Source organism: Bufo bufo, chromosome 1 (genome assembly GCF_905171765.1).
Source record: "Bufo bufo chromosome 1, aBufBuf1.1, whole genome shotgun sequence".
NCBI lineage: Eukaryota > Metazoa > Chordata > Amphibia > Anura > Bufonidae > Bufo > Bufo bufo.
The window spans coordinates 646,720,943-646,746,206 of record NC_053389.1 but is presented as its reverse complement, the minus strand read 5'-3'; the positions used below and the strand labels follow the sequence as shown (position 1 = coordinate 646,746,206).

At 43.6% G+C, this 25,264-nt stretch overlaps 1 protein-coding gene across 2 annotated transcripts in view; it reads right to left on the bottom strand.

Moving 5' to 3' along the window:
* DNAAF4 (dynein axonemal assembly factor 4) overlaps nt 1-23,369 on the bottom strand; it is a 42,103-nt gene extending 18,734 nt beyond the window's left edge. The window contains exons 1-7 of one of the 2 annotated variants that reach the window (XM_040413917.1): nt 23,158-23,369; nt 17,811-17,958; nt 16,625-16,758; nt 14,770-14,965; nt 6,581-6,705; nt 1,921-2,030; nt 407-560 (exon numbers count right to left, since the gene is read on the bottom strand). In XM_040413917.1, coding sequence (XP_040269851.1) covers nt 407-560; nt 1,921-2,030; nt 6,581-6,705; nt 14,770-14,965; nt 16,625-16,758; nt 17,811-17,958; nt 23,158-23,367 — 1,077 coding nt within the window. In that variant the 5' untranslated portion in view covers nt 23,368-23,369. The remainder of the gene's footprint in view (nt 1-406; nt 561-1,920; nt 2,031-6,580; nt 6,706-14,769; nt 14,966-16,624; nt 16,759-17,810; nt 17,959-23,157) is intronic. The other variant, XM_040413918.1, reaches the window with a different exon arrangement.
* Between the last annotated feature and the right edge of the window lie 1,895 nt (nt 23,370-25,264).

Here is a 25,264-nt window from a genome sequence, read left to right as displayed (position 1 = left end):
TGCACTACAGTAATGAACTCGTATAGATCATACCAGTGTATTACTGTAGTGCAGCGGCGGCAGGAAGCGCACGGCGTCATAGCAACCAATGACGCCGTGCGCTCCTGCTGTCAGCAGGAAACCAGGCCGGCATACCACGGACCGCTCACGGCCGTGGAACACGGCAGTGTGCATTTGGCCTAATACTGTGAAGGAGATCGCTGCATGCAAATGAAGAAATCATTGTTTCTGCTGCCCAGAAACGATGATTGGTGGTGTCTGCACGAACGACAGTATCACCCGATGAACGGCCAGATTGTTGGGAATGAGCGTGCGCAAGAACGGTCGTTCCCGTTAATCTGGACAATTATTGGTTAGTCTAAATCAACCACCTTGAGAATCATACAGAACATCCTTTAGGTATTACCTTGGAGGTGTCTTCAATAGTTTTATGGAGGTTTCTCAATTTAAGATGGCAGGCTGATCGATTGAGATAAAGGGCTGGCATCCTGTCATTTAATCGTATCGCTAGGTTCAAGGCATTCACGGCTGCTAAATAGTCACCGCTAGCAAAAAGTTTACTACGGCGGAGAAAAGCATAGGGTTAGAATAAGAAGTAGTCTAAAATACTGGAACAGATTGATTAATACTGTCTAAGATTTAGTAAATGTAGACCAAACAGTGTAAAGATGCGTCAGATTTATTGCGGTGGCTGATGCTGGATGATAAATTCGGTGCATCTGTGGACGGTCTCATCTAAGGTTATGCCACCTGTTAGTTGACTCACTTTCTGTCAAACCTGTGAAAGTAAGTTCTGCAGATTTGACGCACGGTTTCGCAGCTCCAGCCACAGCGTCTGGCGAGCATGGCACAAAAAAAGCATGACAAGACAATAAATGTGGCACACGGCAATTTGAGCCAGAAGTCTGGCACATTATCATTATTAAATCTGCCTCACTTTGTTTTGCATGCAATACAGAGGTCAAAATGAAATCTCAGAAAAAGGAAAAATAAAAACACTGATGTTAAAAAGAAGTCTCAAATACTAAATAGAAAATAAAAAATACACTTACACAATAAAAAAGACTAAGAAATACATAGTAAAAGAAATAAAAGACTGAGAAATTCTAAAAATAGTAAAAAAAATAATATATAATACAATAAATTAATGGTTGTCATAAGGTGGTATATTACCCATATTTTTTGCTTTATAAGACACACCTAGGCTTTAAAGGATGAAATTAAGAAAAAAAATATTTTTGATCAGACCCCCATATCATACCTCAGATCAGACCCCCATATCATACCTCAGATCAAACCCCCATATCATACCTCAGATCAAACCCCCATATCATACCTCAGATCAGACCCCCATATCATACCTCAGATCAAACCCCCATATCAAATCCTCAGATAAGACCCCCATATCAGACCCCTATATCAAACCTCAGATCAGACCCCCTCATCAGACCTCTGATTAGACCCAGTCAGAGCTAAAATAAATAACTTACCTCTCCTGCTCGCCGCTACTCTGCAGATCCGCCGGTCTCTCTTGTAGTCACGCTCCCTGGTCTCCTTCGGGCCCCCACTGCACAGTGATCTGACTGTGCGCAGCATCAAGTCACAGTGTGCACACTACATCCTGACACTGTGCGCAGTCAGGACAGTGCAGCTTGGGCCTGGAGAAGAACAGGAAGGGTTGAGTACAGCACTTCACTCACTACTCCCTGTGCCTCCTGCAGACTAGTGAGTGCGTCCATAATGGAAGCACTCATTAGATTTCACTTTATAAGACGCCCTTCTATTCCCCCCCCCCCCCCCACGCCTGGCGGGAAAAAGTACATCTGATAAAGCTAAAAACATGGTAAGTAAAAAAAGAGAGCAAATTAATAGAAGACCCTCCTTTCATTACTTCTCCAGGATACTGTACCGTCCACTTACTTTCCTTTGTCCTTCAGCCACTCTGGGTTTTTCTCCTCTTCTTTGAAGTCTTGAAGGTCAAGGTTGTCGGTGTTAATTGCTCTGCGGGCCTCTGCCTGTTTCTGTAACCACTGCAATGCACAGAAGAAAAGAATAATAGGAATCTTCTGATAATTAATTCTTTACAGTAACATATTTCTCATAGGAATCGTACATTGTAGAGTATATCTGAAAGAAGTAAGAGCTCTTCACGAGCCTATACAGAAATGCACTATAGTTCCCAAAGCATGCTATTACTGACTTCTAGCACAGGCCCAAATAAACCCTTGGGGCCAGTTCACTCACAGTTTTTTGGCACCGATTTTGGAGCATTTCGGACTCAGATCCAAAAACAACTTAAAAAAGCCTCCCATTCATTTCAATAGGAAGTAGCATGAGTAAGGGTACTTTCACACTTGCGGCAGAGGATTCCGGCAGGCAGTTCCGTCGCCGAAAATGCCTGCCGGATCCGGCAATCGGATGCATGTGTGAGACGCATCTGCAGATCGCAAAACCGGATCCGTTTTGCCGGAACACTTGAGGCCGGATCCGGCATTAATGCATTTCAATGGAAATTAATGCAGGATCCGGCAAGTGCTCAGGATTTTAGGCCAGAGAGAAAACTGCAGCATGCTGCGGTATTTTCTCTGGCCAAAAAACGTAAGAGGGACTGAACTGATGCATCCTGAATGTAATGCTCTCTATTCAGAATGCATTAGGATAAAACTGATCAGTTCTTTTCCGGTATTGAGCCCCTGTGACGGAACTCAATACCGGAAAACAAAAAACGCTAGTGTGAAAGTACCCTTAGAAGGACGCACTGCACATGCGAAGCCGCCCTCCATTCATTTCAATGGGGCCACGAAAATAGCCGAGCGCTGGCTCGGCTATTTCTGTCTGCCCCATAGAAATGAATGGCAGCAGGGAACGCGCATGCGCGGTGCGCTCCCATTCTTTTCTATAGGAGCAGCACTTGGTGGTGGATGGACCCCGGGGTCCTCCAGCCACAGCTCTCCCCACTCCGTTCTCGCACCGATCCTGTGCTGTAATTCTCTGTACTTCTCCTATATGGTGCAGCTGCTGCTTATAAAGGTGTGCTACAGGGGGCGGAATCTCCTATTTTCTCCATGTCTTGTCTATTGGAGAAACTTGCTCAGTGAGAACTGAAAATGAGAGATGGGGCCTACAGAAGGGTAACTGCTAAAAATGTCAGACACAAGTCATATAATGTTATTCCTCATGTGCACCTACATGACAGCCTATTCTGAAAAATGACCAAAATAACAAGTGCACTTTAAACTAGCATTGTCACGATACCAAAATTTTGATTTGATTTTAATACCATAAAAAAGTATTGCGATACTCGCTACTAGGGGTGGGCGATATATGCGATATGCAATATGGACGATATGAATCTGTGCAACGATACAGATTTTGTCCATATCGCATATATCACCGGACCGCGATATGACCACGGAGCTGTAGTGAATAGACGAAACTTCTCACCGCTCCGTGGCTCCGGCTCCCGATTCCGCGCTGTACTGTAGTGGCCAGGGTCTGGTGTGCACAGAGCGTCAGACCGCTGGCTGTCGCTGTGAGTGACGTCAGGTCCTGCAATGCATGCTGGGATGAAGACTCGACACCTGCGGACTGCCGACTCGCCGCGCACCCTGCAGGAAGGGTAAGTATAGCGATTCTTCCGGGGGGAGGGGGGGTGGGGGAATAATCTATTTGCAAAGGATGGCCATGAGGCTGATCTGATGGCACTGGCTCTGGGGGACATGTCTGAGGCAGATGATTGCAAATGCCATGGGGCTTGGGGGCTGATGGCACTGGTTCTGGGGGACATGGCCAGGTATGGGATATGGCCGGCACATGCAGGCTACCCTTTGTATTTAGGCATATTAACTATATTCATGTCTGAGGCACAGGGCAGCAGGGAGAGTGTGAAGTCCTATTCACCCTGATAGAGCTCTATTAGGGTGAATAGGACAAGGGTTCTAGCCCCCTAAGGTGGCTAAAGTTTAAAAAATTTAAATATTAAAAGTTTAAATCACCCCCAATATATTGGGTATCGCCACATCCGAAAAAGACCGAACTATTAAAGTAATAAAAAATATCTCCTATGCGGTGAATGCCGTGACAGGAAAAAATTAAATAAAAAAACACGCAATTAGGCCGGACCTTCTATAAAATGTGGAATGCACACGGCTTTTTTTGTGCTTTATTGTTTTTCGCATCGTAGCGAGTAGGGGTGGGCGATATGGCCTAAAATCTATATTGCAATATAATTTTAAGCATGTGGCCACAGCCCCTCCCTTCTACTCGCCCTCTTCTAATTATTATATTAATTGCGCCCCCCCTCCACACGATTAAATCATTGGTGGCAGTGGCCCCAGGGTGGCAGCTTCTGATCGGAGCCCCAGCAGTGTAATCGCGGGGCTCCGATCGGTTACCATGGCAGCCAGGACGCTACTGAAGCCCTGGCTGCCATAGTCAGCTCCCTGCTGCCGTGTGCACAGGGCACAGAGCAGCAGGGAGAGTGTGAAGTCCTATTCACCCTGATAGAGCTCTATTAGGGTGAATAGGACAAGGGTTCTAGCCCCTAAGGAGGCTAATAGTTATTAAATAAAAAGTAAAAAAAAAGTTTACTCCCCAATCCCGAAATATAGAATATATCGCAATATATATTGCATATCGCACATGCTTAAAATTATATCGCAATATAGATTTTAGGCCATATTGCCCACCCCTACTCGCTACCATGCGAAAAACAATAAAGCACAAAAAAAGCAGTGTGCATTCCACATTTTATGGAAGGTCTGGCCTATAATAGAACAGTCCTATCCTATTTTTTGGGGGAACAATTTGACTATAAAATAGCAAATCGTGTTTTTTTTATTTTATTTTTTCCTGTCACGGCGTTCACCGCATAGGAGATATTTTTTATTACTTTAATAGTTCGGTCTTTTTCGGACGTGGCGATACCCAATATATTGGGGGTGATTTAAACTTTTAATATATATATTTTTTTTAAACTTTAGCCACCTTAGGGGCTAGAACCCTTGTCCTATTCACCCTGATAGAGCTCTATTAGGGTGAATAGGACTTCACACTCTCCCTGCTGCCCTGTGCTCTGTGTGTGCACACAGCAGCAGAGAGATTACCATAGCAGCCAGGGCTTCAGTAGCGTCCTGGCTGCCATGGTAACCGATCGGAGCCCCAGGATTTCACTGCTGGGGCTCCGATCAGAAGCTGCCACTGCTACCAATGAAGAGGGGACCCTGTGGCCACTGCCACCAATGAATATAATACTGGGGGGGGCGTACTGCGCCATCAATGCATATGATTAACCCTGTAGGCTGCGGGTGCCAGCCGTATCACATACCCAGCCTCAATGACAGGGTGCTGGGATCCACCGAACCGCGGCAATTAACCCCACAGTTGCCCCTCCCCTCCTCCTCAATACTATATCCTCATTGGTGGCTAACGGCACCCGCGTCACAATGGGGAGGGAGCGACTGCCTCCTTCTCCACTGTGCCGGCTGAGGAGAACATGGTGCGCACTGAGAGTGGCACATGCCATGTTCTCTAACTGATACTAGCAGTAACGCAGCCTAGTATTGGAAAATAGCAAATCCTGGTATTGTATCAAACCCGGTACAAAAGAATCAATTGGGTATCGAAAATTTTGATACCCGGTGCAACCCTACTTTAAACCTAGCTCACCTGGCGAAATCCCACTGGTAAAACATACAAAATCCAAGCGACTAGCATAATGTTTATAACTGTGCTCGTCAACGCTCTCCAGGCTTTCTCTAGTTATTCCCCCTAGAAATGTATGAATATATTAACTCTTCAAGAACCAAGCGAGGAGTTTTCATTTTTTAACTCCCTGAAGGGCAGCCATAACTTTTTTATTTTTCCAATCACATAGCTGTATTAGGGCATGTTTTTTGTGGGACAAGTTGTACTTTCTAATAACACTATCTTATATTGGATACGATGTAGTGGGAAGCTGGAAATAAATTCCAAATGCCGTAAATCTGACCGGTTACCTTCATTCTACATTTTGGAATGTGTATAACTTTTTGATCACTTTTTATTCCATTTTTTATGGGAGATGAAGAGACAAAAACGTCACATTGGGCATTTTTATGTTTTTTTCCGTTACGGCAATCATCCCATGGGATAAATAAGTTTATATTTTAATAGTTTGGGCATTTTGGGACGCGGTAATACCTATGAGGAAAGGGTTCATTTATTTTTTTCCAGCAATATCAGATTAGCATCCCAAAAAAACTCCCTGCTGTCTGCTTTGGATGAGAGGCCACCATCTATTGAAAATGTTGTCACAAAGACCACATGGACTCAGGGTATGAATTTACATACTTATGATATAAAGGCCATTCAGTTTGGACTATAATTTATATTCAGCAGGAGGGAAGGTCTTTTAAAGGGAATGTGTTCCCATGAGTCTGGATTATTATTTGCAGTAGTAATACATGAGTAGTGCTGCAGCACTACTCAAACACTACAGAAGTTATCCACTTCCTATCAACCAAGGAACATCCGTTTCAGGCCAATGATAGATCTGGTATAAGAGGGAAGAGTAAATTGTACAGGACACTGATTTGCTTACCTCTTCCTCTTCTGCCAACCGGGATTCCCTTAGAGCGGTAGGGAAGACCCGAGGGGTAAACTGGATTTTAATGCTGCCACATTTCCTGGTAGGAGGCAGGGTCTTTTCAATCCTGGGCTTTTCTGCTGGATGACATAAAATACAAATGAAATGTTTTATACAGGGCTGTGGAGTCGGAGTCGAGGAGTCGGAGTCGGGGGAAATTTTGGGTACCTGGAGTCGGAGTCGGCAAACAATGCACCGACTCCGACTCCTACTAAATTTAGATTGGAATAAAAAAAAAAAGCAAGTTTAAATGTCCCAATTCAAAAAAAGTTATAATTAATGACTTCTTTACTGTAAGAATAAAGACCAATGCATGCAGTGCCTCACGTAACCGCAAAACGAACACGTTAAGTGACCGTGAAGAAGCATGCTTTTCATGTGCTTCACTATATGGCACGCAACGCACAATTAGGAGCTGCAATACTTATACTTTCCATTGCGTTGTGTTCCGCTGTTACAGGGAACGCAGCGTCCATTTGTAACCTAGCCTCTCACTGATAAGGGATTAAATAAATATGTTTTTTGCAGGACTAGAGAGTGAGACACTTGTATAAGTGAAGGGAATGGAGGGCCAATAGTTCAAGACTGAAGCTGTAAACCATTGGAAAAACTGCTGTCATTTAGCTAAGGCTATAAAAACTTGTAAACTCCGATTGTTAGCTTAAACTTTAAACATGACTATGGGATTCTCCTAGGAAAATCATGTTTTAAAATAAATGCCCCTTCCTGGATCCCCCCACTACCCTATCTTCAGCAGAAGATAAGCACACAAAGGAGAAGGCAGCTTCCCAGCCAGTAGTTCTGTGGTAGGTTGCGTTTCTTTCCCTCAAGGAATGTATAAAATACATTCGCATATTAATACAGAGGAGTCGGAAGTACATAAAACTGAGGAGTCGGAGTCGGAGTCGGAACATTTATCTACCGACTCCACAGCCCTGGTTTTATAACACAAGTATACCACATATGTATGGGTGTCCGTGAAAAGAAAGAGGTGATTGGTCGGCTTACGGTGGCTATATAATTTTATAATAGACATAAATCAAGTGGAAATGACCAAAAATGACCCAATTTTGTTTCCTTTCTTGCTTAAAATTATGTGAAAATGAAATGTAGAAAGAGCGAGCAAGGAGGAGACAGCATAAAATAACTGGGCATCCAACAACCTCACAAGCATATGAAAGACACATGGGCTTAGTGATACAGCGTCTGCAATAAAAGACACACATATATACCGAGAACATTGCTGAGGGTCTTTATTACAAGTACGAATTTATGCCGGGGCTCACGCGTGAAGAATTCCCTCTTCAGGTAATCAAAGGTAACAACTGTACCATAAAACAACATTTAACAATAGGAGGAGGGTAATAGGTGGCAACAGGGGTGGATTGGCCACAGACCCTACAGGGAAATTTCCTGGTGGGCAGATGCCCAGGGGGCCACTCAAGCCCTCTTGATGGCTGCAGGCCAGGTACATAATGATCTGATGCTCAACAGCCGCGGGTGCCCTCCTGAACTCAACTGTATTACTGTCCTCATGATGGTGATACAGTTGAATACTGTGGTTGGGGGGTGGCAGTACTTTGTGCTGTCCTGTGGCATTTGGTTCTGCTGGGGCGGTATTCTGTGCTGCACTACGGAATTGCAGGCCACGCCTATTCCAGTTGTCCTTGCCTACTTGCTTTGGCCTGTCTTCTGTCAGTTTGAACCCACCTACAACATGGGGCCACTTTTAGGATCATGTGATGAACGCAGTGACGTCATCAAAGGTCCTATTCCTCACAGATGAAGAGAGAAGAGAAGCCGGGCTGCGCGAACAAGTGGATTAAGGTGAGTTAAATTATAATTCTTATTTTTTTTTTAACCCCTCCAGCCCTATTTTACTAAGCATTCTGTATTCAGAATGCTATTATTTTCCCTTATAACCATGTTATAAGGGGAAATAATACAATCTACACAACCTTCAACCCAAACCTGAACTTCTGTGAAGAAGTTCGGGTCTGGGTACCACATTAAGTTTTTTATCACGCGCGTGCAAAACTGACTGCAATTGCGTACCTACTCGTGTGGGTTTGCCGCAACGCATCCGGACCTTATCCGGACACGCTCGTGTGAAAGAGGCCTTATAGTTAAATGAGGCCAGACAGTAGCTTCCAGCAAAGCCAGCTACAGAGAGATCCAGCAGGTTGGTCCCTGCCAGAACAGCCTCCCGGATCTGGTGTGAAATGCGCCTAACGCCACATATTCAAAACGCTCTGTGTAACTGGATTTCTAACCATCATAACTTGTGCGAATGTCCATCATTTGTTAGAGCAAAATTCATCCTTATGTTTATCTATCGGCCTGTCTGTCTGTCTATACATCCATCTATCTCTGACACTGCACAAAGAAGTGGTTACTGAAGGGAAGGAGGAGAAGCATTGTGAGCTCCACTGCAGGAATATGAAAACAGATTTGCCACAGGGCACAATGGTAGGCTAATAACTTTAGAATATGGCAGTTTTGATAACATGGTGGTATTTGAGGAAAGTGATAAATCAGCAATATCAGTTATATCCTTTTAAAGGGTTTTTTCCGAGATTGTTTAACTGATGACCTACCCTCACAGTAGAGCCGCAGCCATCTTGCAGCTTTGCGTAGGCCATGTGACATCAGGTTCATCGGTTACATGGCCTAGGCGCAGCTCATCCCTATTGGACAGTGCTGTGCTTGGCGAGCTGAAAGAAGGCCATGGCGCTACTGTGAACAACGCTGCTTTCTCAAAGAGCTGATCGGCGGGGGTCCTGGGGGTCGGACTCCCACCAATCAGATACTGATGAGCTCTCTTCTTCTTTGGGAGAACTACTACATAATACAAAGATATATAAAAGAAGAACTGGGCTGACACAGAAATCTAAAAGTGTTCAAAATGGGGGCACTTTTTCTAGAAACCCCTCCACACCTGTCCATAGGTTGTGCCGCTCAGTGAATGATGCCGGGCTACAACACTACACACAACGGCAGGGGGCACTGCCATTCTGAACCTGACATACTGTCTACCTGCTATGCGGTTCACTGGGGGTGAGGCTCATTTTTACCTGGCAAAACACATTGGAGGAAGAGTAGAAGTGATCATTTAAAAGTGACATAGTAGTGATTTTAGGTCTGATGTTCCTACCTGGCTGGGGGTCGCCCTTCTCAAGGCGAGTGCTCCTATACTGGCTTACTATTTAGTGTCCACATCACATGTGGAAGAGGGCCTAGTGAGCGCCATTAAAGCCTCATTCACACATCAGTGTTTTGGTCAATGATTTCCATCAGTGATTGTGAGCCAAAACCAGGACTGGAGCCTCCACAGACATAAGGTATAAGGGAAAGATCTGCTCCTGTTCTGTGTTTAGAGCCGCAACTGGTTTTGGCTCAAAATCACTGATGGAAATCACTGACGTGTGGATGAGGTATAAGTGAGCGATCGTTGCCTATTTGTAGAAGGGACCCCCAGCAGTGTGAATTTAGGGAATATTGTTACTGACCTCTGAATACTTATTATCTTTTGATACAGCTTACTCCTTTTAATACAACACAAATAAAAATTAAGGTTTACTTGTAAAAAACACACAGACCTGATTTTGCTGGTGCATGGAGTAAGTTATAGCAGCATACTTAAAGGGGTTCTCTGGGAATGAAGAAAATTAAAATACTTAAATATTATTTTATAATAAATATATTCTCAAATACCTTTCATTAGTTATAATGGCTCGTTTTGTCTGGGGAGCAATTATCAGGAGAAACAAAATGGCCACCGTCCCATTAGTTCACACAAAACCTGTCCTAATCACACAGCAGGACAAGTTACTTCAGAACACTGAGGTAAGGAGCTGCCTCATCCTATTCTCTGCTCTACTTGTCATGGATTATGATCTTGAATACAGATGATAAAAACTTTAGCTGAATCTCTGGGGAATTTAATTCATGAGGAGACATGAAGTACAGAGAGGACGGACAGGACAGACTGTGGTGATATGGAGCTGTGGTAATGTAGACTGCATTCAAGTGCTGCTGCTCATTAGCCACAAATCACCCTCCTCTCGTCTCCTCACCTTCTCCATTCCCACAGAGATTCACGTGTATTCAGGATCATAATTCCTGACAAGCGGAGAGGAGGATGAGGCAGCACTATGGCTCATTGTGGTGAAGTAACTTGTCCTCCTGTGTGATTATGATTAGGACGGCAGACATTTTATTTCATCTGATGATTGCTCCCCATACAAAATGAGCCATTATAACTAATGAAAGGTATTTGTGAATATATTTATTATAATATAATAATTTTTATTTTATTTTTTAAATCAGATAATTTTTATTACAATTTTTTGTAAATTGCAAAAATACAGAGAAAGAAAATAGTCTGCACAATATACATGCAACAGCCAATAAAGGTATTACCAAAGCATTACATGATCAGTCATAAAATGAATTCCCTGAATACAATATGTAACATCCAGCATAGTAGAAGACGTACATGAGATCAAGTAATATTGTTATACAATATCCATTGTACAAACCAAGTTTCCCACCCCTTTCGGTTTATAGACAAAAGACCGTCCCCTCCCTACCTAACTAAATCCTGCAAAAATGAGCCTACCTAAGACAGTCGCCCAAAAAATAAAAATAAAGTATAGCTCTTAGAACATGGAGACACTAAAACATAAATTTCTTTTGTTTCAAAACTGCTATTATTGTGCTAAAGTGAAATATATAAAAAATATATATACATATTAGGTATCGTCACGTCCGTAACAACCAGCTCTATAAAAATATCACATAACGTAACCCCTCAGGTGAACACCGTAAAAAATAAAAATAAAAAAAAGCTATTTTTGTCACATTACATCACAAAAATTGCAACAGCAAGTGATCAAAAAGGTGTATGCCCCCCCAAAATAGTACCAATCAGACCGTCACCTTATCCCGCAAAAAATTAGACCTACCTAAGAGAATCGGTCAAAAAATAAAAAAGCTATCACTCTCAGACAATGGAGACACTAAAATATGAGTATTTTTTGCTTCAAAACTGCTATTACTGTGCTAAAGTGAAAGAAATGTAAAAAGTATATATATTAGGTATCGCCACGTCCGTAAAAACCAGCTCTATAAAAATATCACATGACCTAACCACTCAGGTGAACACTGTAAAAAAAATATTTTTATAAACTGTGTAAAAGAAAATAAGCCATTTTTTGTCACATTACATCACAAAAATTGCAACAGCAAGTGATCAAAAAGGTGTATGCCCCCCAAAATAGTACCAAAAAGACCTGTCTATGGAGACACTAAAATATCATTATTTCGGTTTCAAAAATGCTATTATTGTGTAAAACTTAAATAAGAAAAAGTAGACATATTAGGTATTTCCACGTGCGTAACGATCTGCTCTATAAAAAAGTCACATGACCTAATCCCTCAGGTAACTTTTTTGAGTTTCTACTGTAGGGGTGCATCAGGGGGGCTTCAAATGGGACATGGCATCTAAAAACCAGTTCAGCTAAATTTGCCTTCCAAAAACTATATGGCGTTCCTTTCCTACTGCGCCCTGCCGTGTGCCCGTACAGCAGTTTACGATCACATGTGGGGTGTTTCTGTAAACCGCAGAATCAGGGTAATAAATATTGAGTTTTATTTGGCTGTTAACCCTTGCTTTGCTACTGTAAAAAATTGATTAAAATTTAAAATCTGCCAAAAATGTGAAATTCGGAAATTTCATTTCTATTAATTCTTGTGAAACACCTAAAGGGTTAACAAAGTTTGTAAAATCAGTTTTGTATACCTTGAGGGGTGTAGTTTTCTAAAATGGGGTCATTTTTGGGTGGTTTCTATTATGTAAGCCTCACAAAGTGACTTCAGACCTGAACTGGTCCCTAAAAAGTGGGTTTGGGAAATTTTCCGAAAAATTTCAAGATTTGCTTCCAAACTTCTAAGCCTTCTAACGTCCCCAAAAAATAAAATGTCATTTTTAAAATGATCCAAACATGAAGTAGACATATGGGGAATGTAAAGTAATTACTATTTTTGAAAATATTACTATCTATTATAAAAGTAGAGAAATAAAAATTTGTAAATTTGCTAATTTTTCCAAATTTGGTATTTTTTTTATGAATAAAAAAAGTTAGTTTTTTTTTACTAATTTTTACCACTGTCATGAAGTACGATATGTGACGAGAAAACAATCTCAGAATGGCCTGTATAAGTAAAAGCGTTTTAAAGTTATCACCACATAAAGTGACATGTCAGATTTGCAAAAAATGGCCTGGGCAGGAAGGTGAAAACAGGCCCGGGGTTGAAGGGGTTAATGTATATCTGAAATGTACAGCAAAAACAAGAAGTGAACAGCCCCATTTATAAATGGGCAAACAGGAGTGCACCAGTAGCAATCTTTGGAGTCTTTCATGGCTGCGTTCTTATTCACATTTCACCACAAGAGGGCAAACACAAACCAAAAGGAAATAAAGAAACCCACAATATCGTGAATACAAAAAAGAGAAAAATAGATATTCCTGTGACATCTGTAGCCTGTGCAGTGTTTTGTATTCTATTTTTTCAGTTAATAGGTCAAGGGTGCCTTTGGGGGCAATTAGTTTTTTATTTTTGCATTGTACTAATTTAGCATTTTTCCAGTTAGTCTTTATTAAGAATTTTCAACCATTTGTTGTCTATAGTTTTCAGGTGTCACTTACATTGCAGACAATACTTGCTTCTTCCCACTGAAATCTGTCACAGAACTGCTCAATAATTAGCCCTTTTTCTCTTCACACTTATTTAGGCTTAAAGACCTCTTTATAATTGCATTTTACTCATTTTAGGGTATAAACCATTTTTTCAATTGGTCTTTATTAAAAAATTTCAACTGTTTTTTTCAAATACATGGTTTAAAAATGAGTCTGCTGGCAGAGATATCACTTACCAGTCACGTCCGCTCATGTGAAGCCTTAGGGTCCATTCGCACGTCCGTAATTTGGGTCCGCATTCGTTCCGCAATTTGCGGACCTATTCACTTTCAATGGGGCTGGAACGGATGCGAATCCGCATTTTCAGGATCCACATCCGTTTTTTCGAGATCCGCAATTCCGTTCCTAAAAATAAAATAAAAAATAGAACATGTCCTTTTCTTGTCCGCAATTGCGGACCAGAAAAGGCATTTTCTATTATAGTGCCTGTGATGTGCGGTCCGCAAATTGCGGATCGCACATTGCAGGTGTCCGTGTTTTGCAGATCCGCAAAACACTTACGGATGTGTGAATGGACCCTTATCTCTGATCTTCTGACCTTATAAACACCCGATTCATATTCTTATCATTTTGATAAGAGTTTAGCTATAATGCGTGTTCATGAGGTCAGGAGATCAGAGATAAGGGGAAAAAAAAAGATTTTTAGCCCAATATGAGTAAAATGAAAACATAACACCCCCCCCCCCCCCCCCCCAAGATGTCTATAGCCTTTAAGTCTATGTCTTCATCATAATTCAACTAACTTAAAGGGATTTTCCAGCTTTCTATATTTTTTTAATCCCTAACCTGCAATAACTGTGCAAAAAATCCAGATTCACCTGCTGTTCCAGCTTTCTTTACTGGTCTGCTGGTCTCCATCTGTGAGCTTCCAGATGGATGAGCTCACGTGCACCAATGTAGCCAATAACTGACCTCAGCGGTGACGTGTACCAAAGCGGTAGGTGACTGCTGGGTCATGTGCCACTTGGGAGGCCAGCATTGGAAGTAGTGGCACACATGACCCAGTCAAACCAGAAATTTACAGACTGGGACTGACAGACCAGAGAAGGGAGCCGGGGACCCGGAATTGAGTGGTGGGGAGCAGGTAAGTGTGGGGTTTTCCATAGGTAACGCAGGCTGGGGTGGAAATATATAGAAAGGAAAAAAAATAAAAAAATAAAGCAAGCTAGAAAACCCCTTTAAAAGTGTTTATGAGCTGTCAGGAGACTAGAGATAAGACTGTAGAGGACAAATGGTTGACAGGGCCAGCATATTCCACTGACATAATGATGAAAGCTGTTTCTGGCTCTGTGTTTAAAAGATATGAGTGATGACAATCTCTGTACAGCGCTGCGGAATATGTTGGTGCTTATAAATATACTAATAATAATGATAAAAAGGTACCTTGTATGCAGGGCTTTGGAGAATTGGAGAACTTAGATTTATTTAAAGCATTCCTCCTCTTTTCTTCCTCCATCTGGACTTTCCTCTGTTCCTCTTCTATTCTCTGCTGTTCTTTAAACTTCTCTAATTCTTCACTTGCTTCCCTTCTCTCCTCCTCTTTCAAAAGTTCTATTCGTTTTCGTTCTTCTTCATCGATCTAGGTGAGGGATGAGAGAAGGGTGTGAGTTCTAGTATTAGGCATCCTGTCCCACATAGAAGACTTATCAATAAACTGCAGTCATTGAGCATGGACTCCCATATTGTTGAGTGGATTAGGCAGTGGCTGAGTGACAGACAACAGAGGGTTGTAGTCAATGGAGAACATTCAAAACAAGGTCATGTTACCAGTGGGGTTCCACAGGGATCTGTACTGGGACCAATTTTGTTTAATATCTTCATAAGTGATATTGCAAAAGGCCTCGATGGTAAGGTTTGTCTTTTTGCTGATGACACAAAGATATGTAACAGGGTTGATGTTCCTGGAGGGAAACGCCAAATGGAAAAGGATTTAGGAAAACTAGAAGAATGGTCAGAACTCTGGAAACTGAAATTTAATGTGGATAAGTGCAAGATAATGCACCTGGGGCGTAAAAACCCAAGGGCAGAATATAGAATATTTGACACAGTCCTGACCTCAGTATCTGAGGAAAGGGATTTAGGAGTAATTATTTCAGAAGACTTAAAGGTGGGAAGACAATGTAATAGAGCAGCACGAAATGCCAGCAGAATGCTTGGATGTATAGGGAGAGGTATAAGCAGTAGAAAGAGTGAAGTGCTTATGCCGCTGTACAGAACACTGGTGAGACCTCACTTGGAGTATTGTGCGCAGTACTGGAGGCCATATCTCCAGAAGGATATAGATACTCTAGAGAGAGTTCAGAGAAGAGCTACTAAACTGGTACATGGATTGCAGGATAGAACTTACCAGGAAAGGTTAAAGGACCTTAATATGTATAGCTTGGAAGAAAGAAGAGACAGAGGGGATATGATAGAAACTTTTAAATACATAAAGGGAATCAACTCGGTAAAGGAGGAGAGCATATTTAAAAGAAGAAAAACTACCACAAGAGGACATAGTTTTAAATTAGAGGGGCAAAGGTTTAAAAGTAATATCAGGAAGTATTACTTTACTGAGAGAGTAGTGGATGCATGGAATAGCCTTCCTGCAGAAGTGGTAGCTGCAAATACAGTGAAGGGGTTTAAGCATGCATGGGATAGGCATAAGGCCATCCTTCATATAAGATAGGGCCGGGGGCTATCCATAGTATTCAGTATATTGGGCAGACCAGATGGGCCAAATGGTTCTTATCTGCCGACACATTCTATGTTTCTATGTTTCTGTTACATCAAGAGGCCACAGAGCTTGTCCCATGTGTTCTAGGTAATTACATTTCATGACTATGTTCTAGAGTTACCTGCCTTTACGTCTGCAAATTACAACACCCCTTAAAGGGAACCTGTCAGCACATACCCGAGTATTAAACGAAGAGCACTGTCAGATTCCTTCTGTTCTGCTGATTGAAACGTTTCTGCCCCCATTCAGATCTGTGTCGCTGTTGCAGAGAAATCAGGGCTAATCTGATATGCATATGAGTTCTTTGGTGCTACGAGGGCGGCACCGCTGCACCAACTCCATCCAAGCCCTAATCTCACCTGGCCCTGTGTTCACACGTGTGCACTGTTGCTTTGGGAATTAGCGCATGCGCTGTACAACCCTAGTGCAAAGCGACAGCGCACGCGCGAGAACACAGGACCGGGCGAGATTACATCGCTAGACTGGCCCTGTCACTCACAGTTGGGGGGGCAGAGCTTTTACCTTCATCATGACTTCGAGGGAGTATTTCTCATTTTCTCTTTTCCTCGCAGCTTTGGACTGAGCATCTTCCTTGGCTTTCTCCTGCACTCTTGCAATGGCATTCTCTCTAAGTCTTTGCATTGCCTCCTTGGTGACTAAAGAATGAACAAATAAGAAGAAGAAGTGACGGCCGTCAGCCATGATTCACCACACATTGCGATTACTGGATACGTTCACACTTCTGTCATTCAGTCCACACCTTTCCGATATTCCTAGATATGACAACCAACACCGGTAGATTGCACAAATGTGCAATCCGTAAAAAATACATAATACTGGATTTTTACAGAATTTGCTGTTTTCAAAAACATCAAAGGTGTATCCCCCTCCCCTTTCTTCTGGCAAGATCCTTGAGGTCAGCATTAAAGGGGTTGTCTCACTTCATCAAATGAGGCACTTACTAATGTATTGTGATTGGCCATATTGCCTCCTGTAGGTCATCACACTGCTGATTCTTTTTTCCCCATCACATTATACACTGCTCGTTTCCATGGTTACGACCACCTTGTAATCCAGCAGTAGTGGTCGTGCTTGCACACTATAGGAAAAAAGCGCCAGCCTATGTGAGCTCCCATGGTCCCAGCCACCAGAGAAGCCAATGCTTTTTCCTATAGTGTGCAAGCACGACCACCACTGATTGATTGTGGGGTGGTCGTAACCATAGAAACGAGCAGTGTATAATGTGATGGGAAAATGAATCCAGCCAGCAAAGGAGGCAATATGGACAATCACAATACATTAGTAAGTGCCTTGTATTAACTTTCTCTACATGATAAATGCCACTTGTTGAAGTGAGACAACCCCTTTAACCATTTATATACAAAAGTTGAATTCCCCATTAAATAGAGTTTTAAGTTATGAACAAACGTATTGATTTGTCTGTCTTCTCCATGCCGCGCGCTGTGATGGACTGGACTACATTTGTTCCAAAGGTAAATTACCATTAAACTGCTGCCTCGAATGTATGGAAATAAAGCTTTGTCTACAGCGAGCAATGGAAATATCATGCCATGGCACCTCTCGTCTGCCCCTTCATAACACTGCAGCAGTGTCGAAAAGGGGCATAAAGGCACCAGGGTCTGAAAACCAATGCAGCTTCTGCACCCCCATGAGCTACACCATTCAGTAGGTACTATTGGGTACTTACCATTGGCCAGGGATAGGGAGTCCCAGACAGAGGGCTCCTGCTTGTACAGAGTGCACAGAATGGTCCCATTGGCGATCTTTGTGATGCTTCTCTCCATATCAATCGGTGCAAAGAGAAAAACTTCAAACAGGAAAGGTGGGAAACTCACCTGTGTTTCAGAAAAATGAAAACAAAGGGTTAACCGTGCTATTATCCACAAGGTGATCTCCGCAGGAGTTGATGGGGTGCGGAAATATTTTCATTTTTTGTGAACTATGCTGTGATTTATTGTTGAGTACCACCCCCAACAAACTAGCTGTTACTGACAACCTGTTCTCCATAGAAGTACTGTACCCTTTAACCACCTCAGCCCCTATAGCTTAAACCCCCTTAATGACCAGACCACTTTTTACACTTCTGACCTACACTACTTTCACCGTTTATTGCTCGGTCATACAACTTACCACCCAAATGAATTTTACCTCCTTTTCTTCTCACTAATAGAGCTTTCATTTGATGGTATTTCACTGCTGCTGACATTTTTACTTTTTTTGATATTAATCGAAATTTACCAAAATTTTTGCAAAAAAATGACTTTTCACTTTCGGTTATAAAATTTTTCAAATAAAACTACATTTCTATATAGATTTTTCTCTAAATTTATTGTTCTACATGTCTTTGATTAAAAAAAAATGCAATAAGTATATATTTATTGGTTTGGGTAAAAGTTATAGCGTTTACAAACTATGGTACAAAAATGTGAATTTCCGCATTTTGAAGCAGCTCTGACTTTCTGAGCACCTGTCATGTTTCCTGAGGTTCTACAATGCCCAGACAGTACAAACACCCCACAAATGACCCCATTTCGCAAAGTAGACACCCTAAGGTATTCGCTGATGGGCATAGTGAGTTCATGGAAGTTTTTATTTTTTGTCACAAGTTAGCGGAAAATGATGATTTTTTTTTTTCTTACAAAGTCTCATATTCCACTAACTTGTGACAAAAAATAAAAACTTCCATGAACTCACTATGCCAATCACGAAATACCTTGGGGTGTCTTCTTTCCAAAATGGGGTCACTTGTGGGGTATTTATACTGCCCTGGCATTTTAGGGGACCTAAAGCGTGAGAAGTAATTTGGAATCCAAATGCGTAAAAAATGCCCTGTGAAATCCTAAAGGTGCTCTTTGGAATTTGGGCCCCTTTGGGCACCTAGGCTGCAAAAAAGTGTCACACATCTGGTATCGCCGTACTCAGGAGAAGTAGGGCAATGTGTTTTGGGGTGTATTTTTACATATACCCATGCTGGGTGAGAGAAATATCTCTGTAAAAGTAAACTTTTCCCATTTTTTTATACAAAGTTGTCATTTGAGAGAGATATTTCTCTCACCCAGCATGGGTATATGTAAAATGACACCCCAAAACACATTGCCCTACTTCTACTGAATACGGCGATACCACATGTGTGACACTTTTTTGCAGCCTAGGTGGGCAAAGGGGCTCAAATTCCTTTTAGGAGGGCATTTTTAGACATTTGGATTCCAGACTTCTTCTCACGCTTTAGGGCCCCTAAAATGCCAGGGCAGTATAAATACCCCACATGTGACCCCATTTTGGAAAGAAGACACCCCAAGGTAATCCGTGAGGGGCATGGCGAGTTTCATGGACTCAATATGCCCCTCAGCGAATACCTTGGGGTGTCTTCTTTCTGAAATGGGGTCACATGTGGGGTATTTATACTGCCCTGGCATTTTAGGGGCCCTAAAGAGTGAGAAGAAGTCTGGAATATAAATGTCTAAAAAATTTTACGCATTTGGATTCCGTGAGGGGTATGGTGAGTTCATGTGAGATTGTATTTTTTGTCACAAGTTAGTGGAATATGAGACTTTGTAAGAAAAAAACTAAAAAAAAAATCTATTCGCCATGCCCCTCAAAAGTGATCTTTTTATAGCGCTGCTGCGATTTTACGGTGTTTTTGCAGTGACAAGAAAAGGCATTTTCTATATAGTTCTGGCAATGTGTGGATCCGCAAAATGCGGAATGCACATTGCCGGTGTCCGTGTTTTGCAGATCCGCGGTGTCCGTGTTTTGCGGATCCGTGGATCCGCAAAACACATACGGACGTCTGAATGGAGCCTTACAGGGGGGTGATCAATGACAGGGGGGTGATCAATGACAGGGGGGTGATCAGGGAGTCTATATGGGGTGATCACCCCCCTGTAAGGCTCCATTTAGACGTCCGTATGTGTTTTGCGTCCAGGAGGAATAACAGGGCTGCGGCCAGGCGGCAATCCTGCGTACGGCGGTTCTGAGCTGGTTAAAGGGATTGTCCATCCTCTAGATGTTGATGACCTATCCTTTGGATAGAGAACAGGGGTCAGTCAGCACATCCCAATGCACAAGTGCACATCGCCATGGCTAGAAACACGGGGGGGGGGGGGGGAAGGCACAGTGAACCCAGCATGCATGTGGAACCTGCATTCCCTGAATTTTATGGTGGCCAGTATGGCACTATAACAGGTAGTATTTAGTGTTAGGTTTCCATCTTATAGAGATCGCCTTGACACCGGCAGACAGTCCCAAATAATTCTGTACAAAATGTATTTGCCAAGAATCTCAAATTTACTAAATAAGCGTAGCATTAGCATCAGAATACTTTCTATAACTATGGCATTATTTTACTTTATTTGTGTTTGCATTGTGTTTTTATTTCGTGTTTCTAGCCATGGCAGCGCGCACCTGCACATTGGGATGTGCGGACTGACCCCCTTTTATTTAATTTGTACTGAAGGTGTGGCTGTCTCCAATTGGTCTTGCACCCCTGACCTGCCTGTCTGCCCCATAGGCTGATTTTAATTAGAGTAAAAATAAAGCTGTAGCCTGCTCTCACTGTATTCATTGGAAGCCATCTGGCACCAGGAGAAGTATGGAGTGGTCTCAGCATGCATGCTGGTACCTGCATTCCCTGGATTTTAAGGGGTTTTCCCATCTCAGACAATGGGGGCATATCGCTAGGATATGCCCCCATTGTCTGATAGGTGCGGGTCCCACCGCTGGGACACGCACCTACAATGAGAACGGAGTGGGAAAATGAACGGAGGGCGCACTGCGCATGCGCAGCCGCCCTCCATTCATTTCTATAGGGCCGCCGAAAATAGCCGAGCGCTGGCCCGGCTATTGCCGTCTGCCCCTTAGAAATCAATGGGAGCATGGGCCGCGCATGCGTGGTGCGCTCCCATTCACTTCTATGGGAGCAGCGCTTGGTGGTGGACGGACCACGGGGTCCTCCAGCCACAGCGCTCGCCGCTCCTAGCGATATGCCCCCATTGTCTGAGATGGGAATACCCCTTTAATGGAGGTTGTTATGGCACCAAAACTGGTAAAAAGCAGAGTGGACCCAGCATGCATGTGGAACCTGCACTCCCTGAATTTTATGGTGGCCATTATGGCACTATAACAGGTAGGATTTAGTGTTAGGTTCTCGTCTTACAGAGATCGCCTTGACGCCGACAGACGGGCAATATAAAATTTTGTACAAAATGTATTTGCCAAGAGTCTCAAATTTACTTAATAAGCGTAGCATTAGCACCAAAATATTTACTATAATTATGGCATTATTGTACTTTATTTGTGTTTGCAGAGTGCTGTTGCTTTGTATTTTTTTCTTCTATCCTTTGGATAGGTCATCAATATCATACTGGTGGGGGTCACGCAACCCCATTCCCCCATGCTGAGTAATTTTATGACTGTTGGTGGGAGGCTGGAGATTGGACTTCCAGACTACACTGGGGACATTGAACTGGCGTTCTGTGTCTGGATTTTGTGTCCACTAAACAAACCATGCAATTGCTTGGGGCCCCAAGGATGAGGGGGTCCCCCTGCTGCCCCTGGCAGCGAGGTTCCTACTGCGTCCTCAGGACAAGAATACAGCGGTGAATACAATGCTCCATCATTCGCCCTGCCACCAGTGGTTTGGCGCAGGTAGGCATAAAGAAATGAGTTTCCGGACAGGTGGCATTAGATCTGGATTTAGAGACCTGCTCTGTTCATCGTGGGAATGTGGGCTAGGTGTGTATGCCCTATGTGGGGGGCACAGCAGGAAGCATTATAATGTATGAGGGGCATATGTAGGGGGCACTATACTATGTGAGGAGCACATAAAGTGGGCATTATAATGTATGGGGGGCATAAGGGGAATTATACTGTGTGGAGGGACATCACACTGTGCAGAGGCACATAAGAGGGCACATTACACTGTGTGGGGGCACATAAGAGGGCACATTACACTGTGTGGGGGCACATAAGGGGGCATTACACTGTGTGGGGGCACATAAGGGGGCATTACACTGTGTGGGGGCACATAAGGGGGCATTACACTGTGTGGGGGCACATAAGGGGGCATTACACTGTGTGGGGGCACATAAGGGGGCATTACACTGTGTGGGGGCACATAAGGGGGCATTACACTGTGTGGGGGCACATAAGGGGGCATTACACTGTGTGGGGGCACATAAGGGGGCATTACACTGTGTGGGGGCACATAAGGGGGCATTACACTGTGTGGGGGCACATAAGGGGGCATTACACTGTGTGGGGGCACATAAGGGGGCATTACACTGTGTGGGGGCACATAAGGGGGCATTACACTGTGTGGGGGCACATAAGGGGGCATTACACTGTGTGGGGGCACATAAGGGGGCATTACACTGTGGGGGCACATAAGGGGGCATTACACTGTGCGGGGGCACATAAGGGGGCATTACACTGTGCGGGGGCACATAAGGGGGCATTACACTGTGCGGGGGCACATAAGGGGGCATTACACTGTGCGGGGGCACATAAGGGGGCATTACACTGTGCGGGGGCACATAAGGGGGCATTACACTGTGCGGGGGCACATAAGGGGGCATTACACTGTGCGGGGGCACATAAGGGGGCATTACACTGTGTGATGGCACATGAGGGCGCATTACACTGTGTGGGGGCACATAAGGGGGCATTACACTGTGTGGGGGCACATAAGGGGGCATTACACTGTGCGGGGGCACATAAGGGGGCATTACACTGTGCGGGGGCACATAAGGGGGCATTACACTGGGCGGGGGCACAATACTGTGTATACACACATACAGTAAAGTGTCACCATAATAAAATTTCCAGTGCAGTTCCGGTGAATGAGGATTGGACATACTGTAAGGAATATTACAGCTATTAGAAACTGGTCACTTCCAGTGGGGACAGGTCTGTACTGCGCTACTGCATGTGGTGATATTTATATAAGGAGAATACAATATTTCTACAGGCAGACAAGTATGACGTAAGAACACCCTGGAAATAAACGAGTTGTGACGTCAGCAGCTGCCGCTCACCTTCAGGTACTCCTCCGTACAAATCACATTGCTGGCGCCCCTCGCGGCTCCCTTCAGCGGCACGGACAGAAAGATCTCCTTGTCGCTCTGCTGCCAGGTGTAGTCCTTCACTATGATCGGCATCTTCACAGCTCGGGGAACACGCTCAGCGTTCGTTGCTATTGGCAACAGACAACTTCCTGTCTGTCCACTTCCGGTCTCACCAGTCATCGCGGAGGCGCCCGAGAAGCTGTGCTGGGTTTGTGGTCTGTCCTTCAGCACCAAGAGCAGAGCCGCACAGGGACTCCTCAGCAAACTGCCAAGTCACAGGATTTGGTTTCATAGGTCAAGCGTGTTGCACGTGATTTACATGATCCCTTTCAGGACTGAGGATGATTTTCTTTTTTTTACTCCCAGCCTTCCCAAAACCATAATTTTAGTATTTTTCCATTCACATAGCCATATGAGGACATGTGTTACCTCCTGATGTACGGTGGCATACAATGTAGTGGGAAGCTGCAAAAAAATTACAAATGCAGTGAAAAATAAATAAATTCCGACAGTTTTCCTATTCGGTAAAACTGACCTGTTACTTTCATTCTCCGGCTCAGTACGATTCCAAGGATACCACGTATCTATGGCTTTTTGTGTTTTAATACTAAGGCCCCTTGCAGACGAGCGTGTCGGATGTGTTGCGGCGGGTTCAGGGAAACCTGCGCGAGTTCGCACGCAATTTGTCTGCAATTGCGTTCAGTTTTTTTCTGCGCGAGTGCAAAGCGTTTTAATGCGTTTTGCACGCGCGTGATAAAAAACTGAATGTTGGTACCCGAACCCGGATTTTTTCACTGAAGTTCGGGCTTGGGATCGGTGGTTATAAGGGAAAATAATAGCATTCTGAATACAGAATGCATAGTACAATAGGGCTGGAGGGGTTAAATGCTAACTAAAATGTCCATTGAGGGTTAAAAAAATAATAAAAAATGACTCCCCTCATCCACTTGATCCTTTCTTCTTCTTGCAGGACCCGCGCTGATGTCATCGCGCTCACTGACGTCAGCGCAGGTCCTGCAAGAAGAAAGAAGAGGATCAAGTGGATGAGGGGAGTCATTTTTTAAATAAATTTTTTAACCCTCAATGCACATTTTTCTTAGCATTCTGTATTAAGAATACTATTATTTTCCCTTATAACCATGTTATAATGGACGATAATAAAGTTAAAATCGCATTGCACTTGCTTGCGGATGCTTGCGATTTTCACTGAAGCCCCATTCACTTCAAAGGGGCCAGCGTTGCGTGAAAATAGCAGAATATAGAACATGCTGCGATTTTCACGCAACGTACAAGTGATGCGTGAAAGACAAGGCTCATGTACACAGACCCCTAGAAATAAATGGGTCGGGATTCAGTGCGGGTGCTATGCGTTCACCTCACACATTGCAACCGTGCGGAAATCTCGCCTAAAAAAAAAACCTTTTTTCTTAGTTTCACCATATTCTGACCCTGTGTGCGACTCTCACGTTTACGGTCACCATGACACGTGAATCGCAAATAACCCTGCAGCGTTGGGTTTTTGGGTATGTTGTGGTCGCAGCAAATGGCGATACTTTGTTACGACATGGGCGCACATTGTGTGACGAGAAAGTTGCACATTTCGATAGTCATAAAAAATCCACACGGATTCTGCCTGACAGGTCTCGAGCGACTTTTGCTCCATTGAATTTAATAGAAGTCATGCTCAGCACGCGAGTTGCACTTATTTTGGTGTCATGTGACTTATGTGTAGCCCTAGCCCAATGGGACAGATGACAATACCATTTATTGTAACGCATTACTAATCAGTCTCCCCCTCACCAGACTCTCCCCTCTACAATCTATCCTGAACGCAGCAGCAAGACTTTTCTATCTGTCTAAGGGCTCATTCACACAAACGTAAGGGCTCCGTGCTGCGGTCCGCAATGCACAGGCACCGACCGTGGGGCAGCCGCATGCAGAACGCAGACCCATTCACTTGAATGGGGTCTGCGATCCGTCCGTTCCGCAAAAAGATAGAACAACTTCTATCTTTTTGCGGAATGGAACACCACAGAAGCACTCCATAGTGCTTCCGTTCCGCACCGCATCTTCGGAC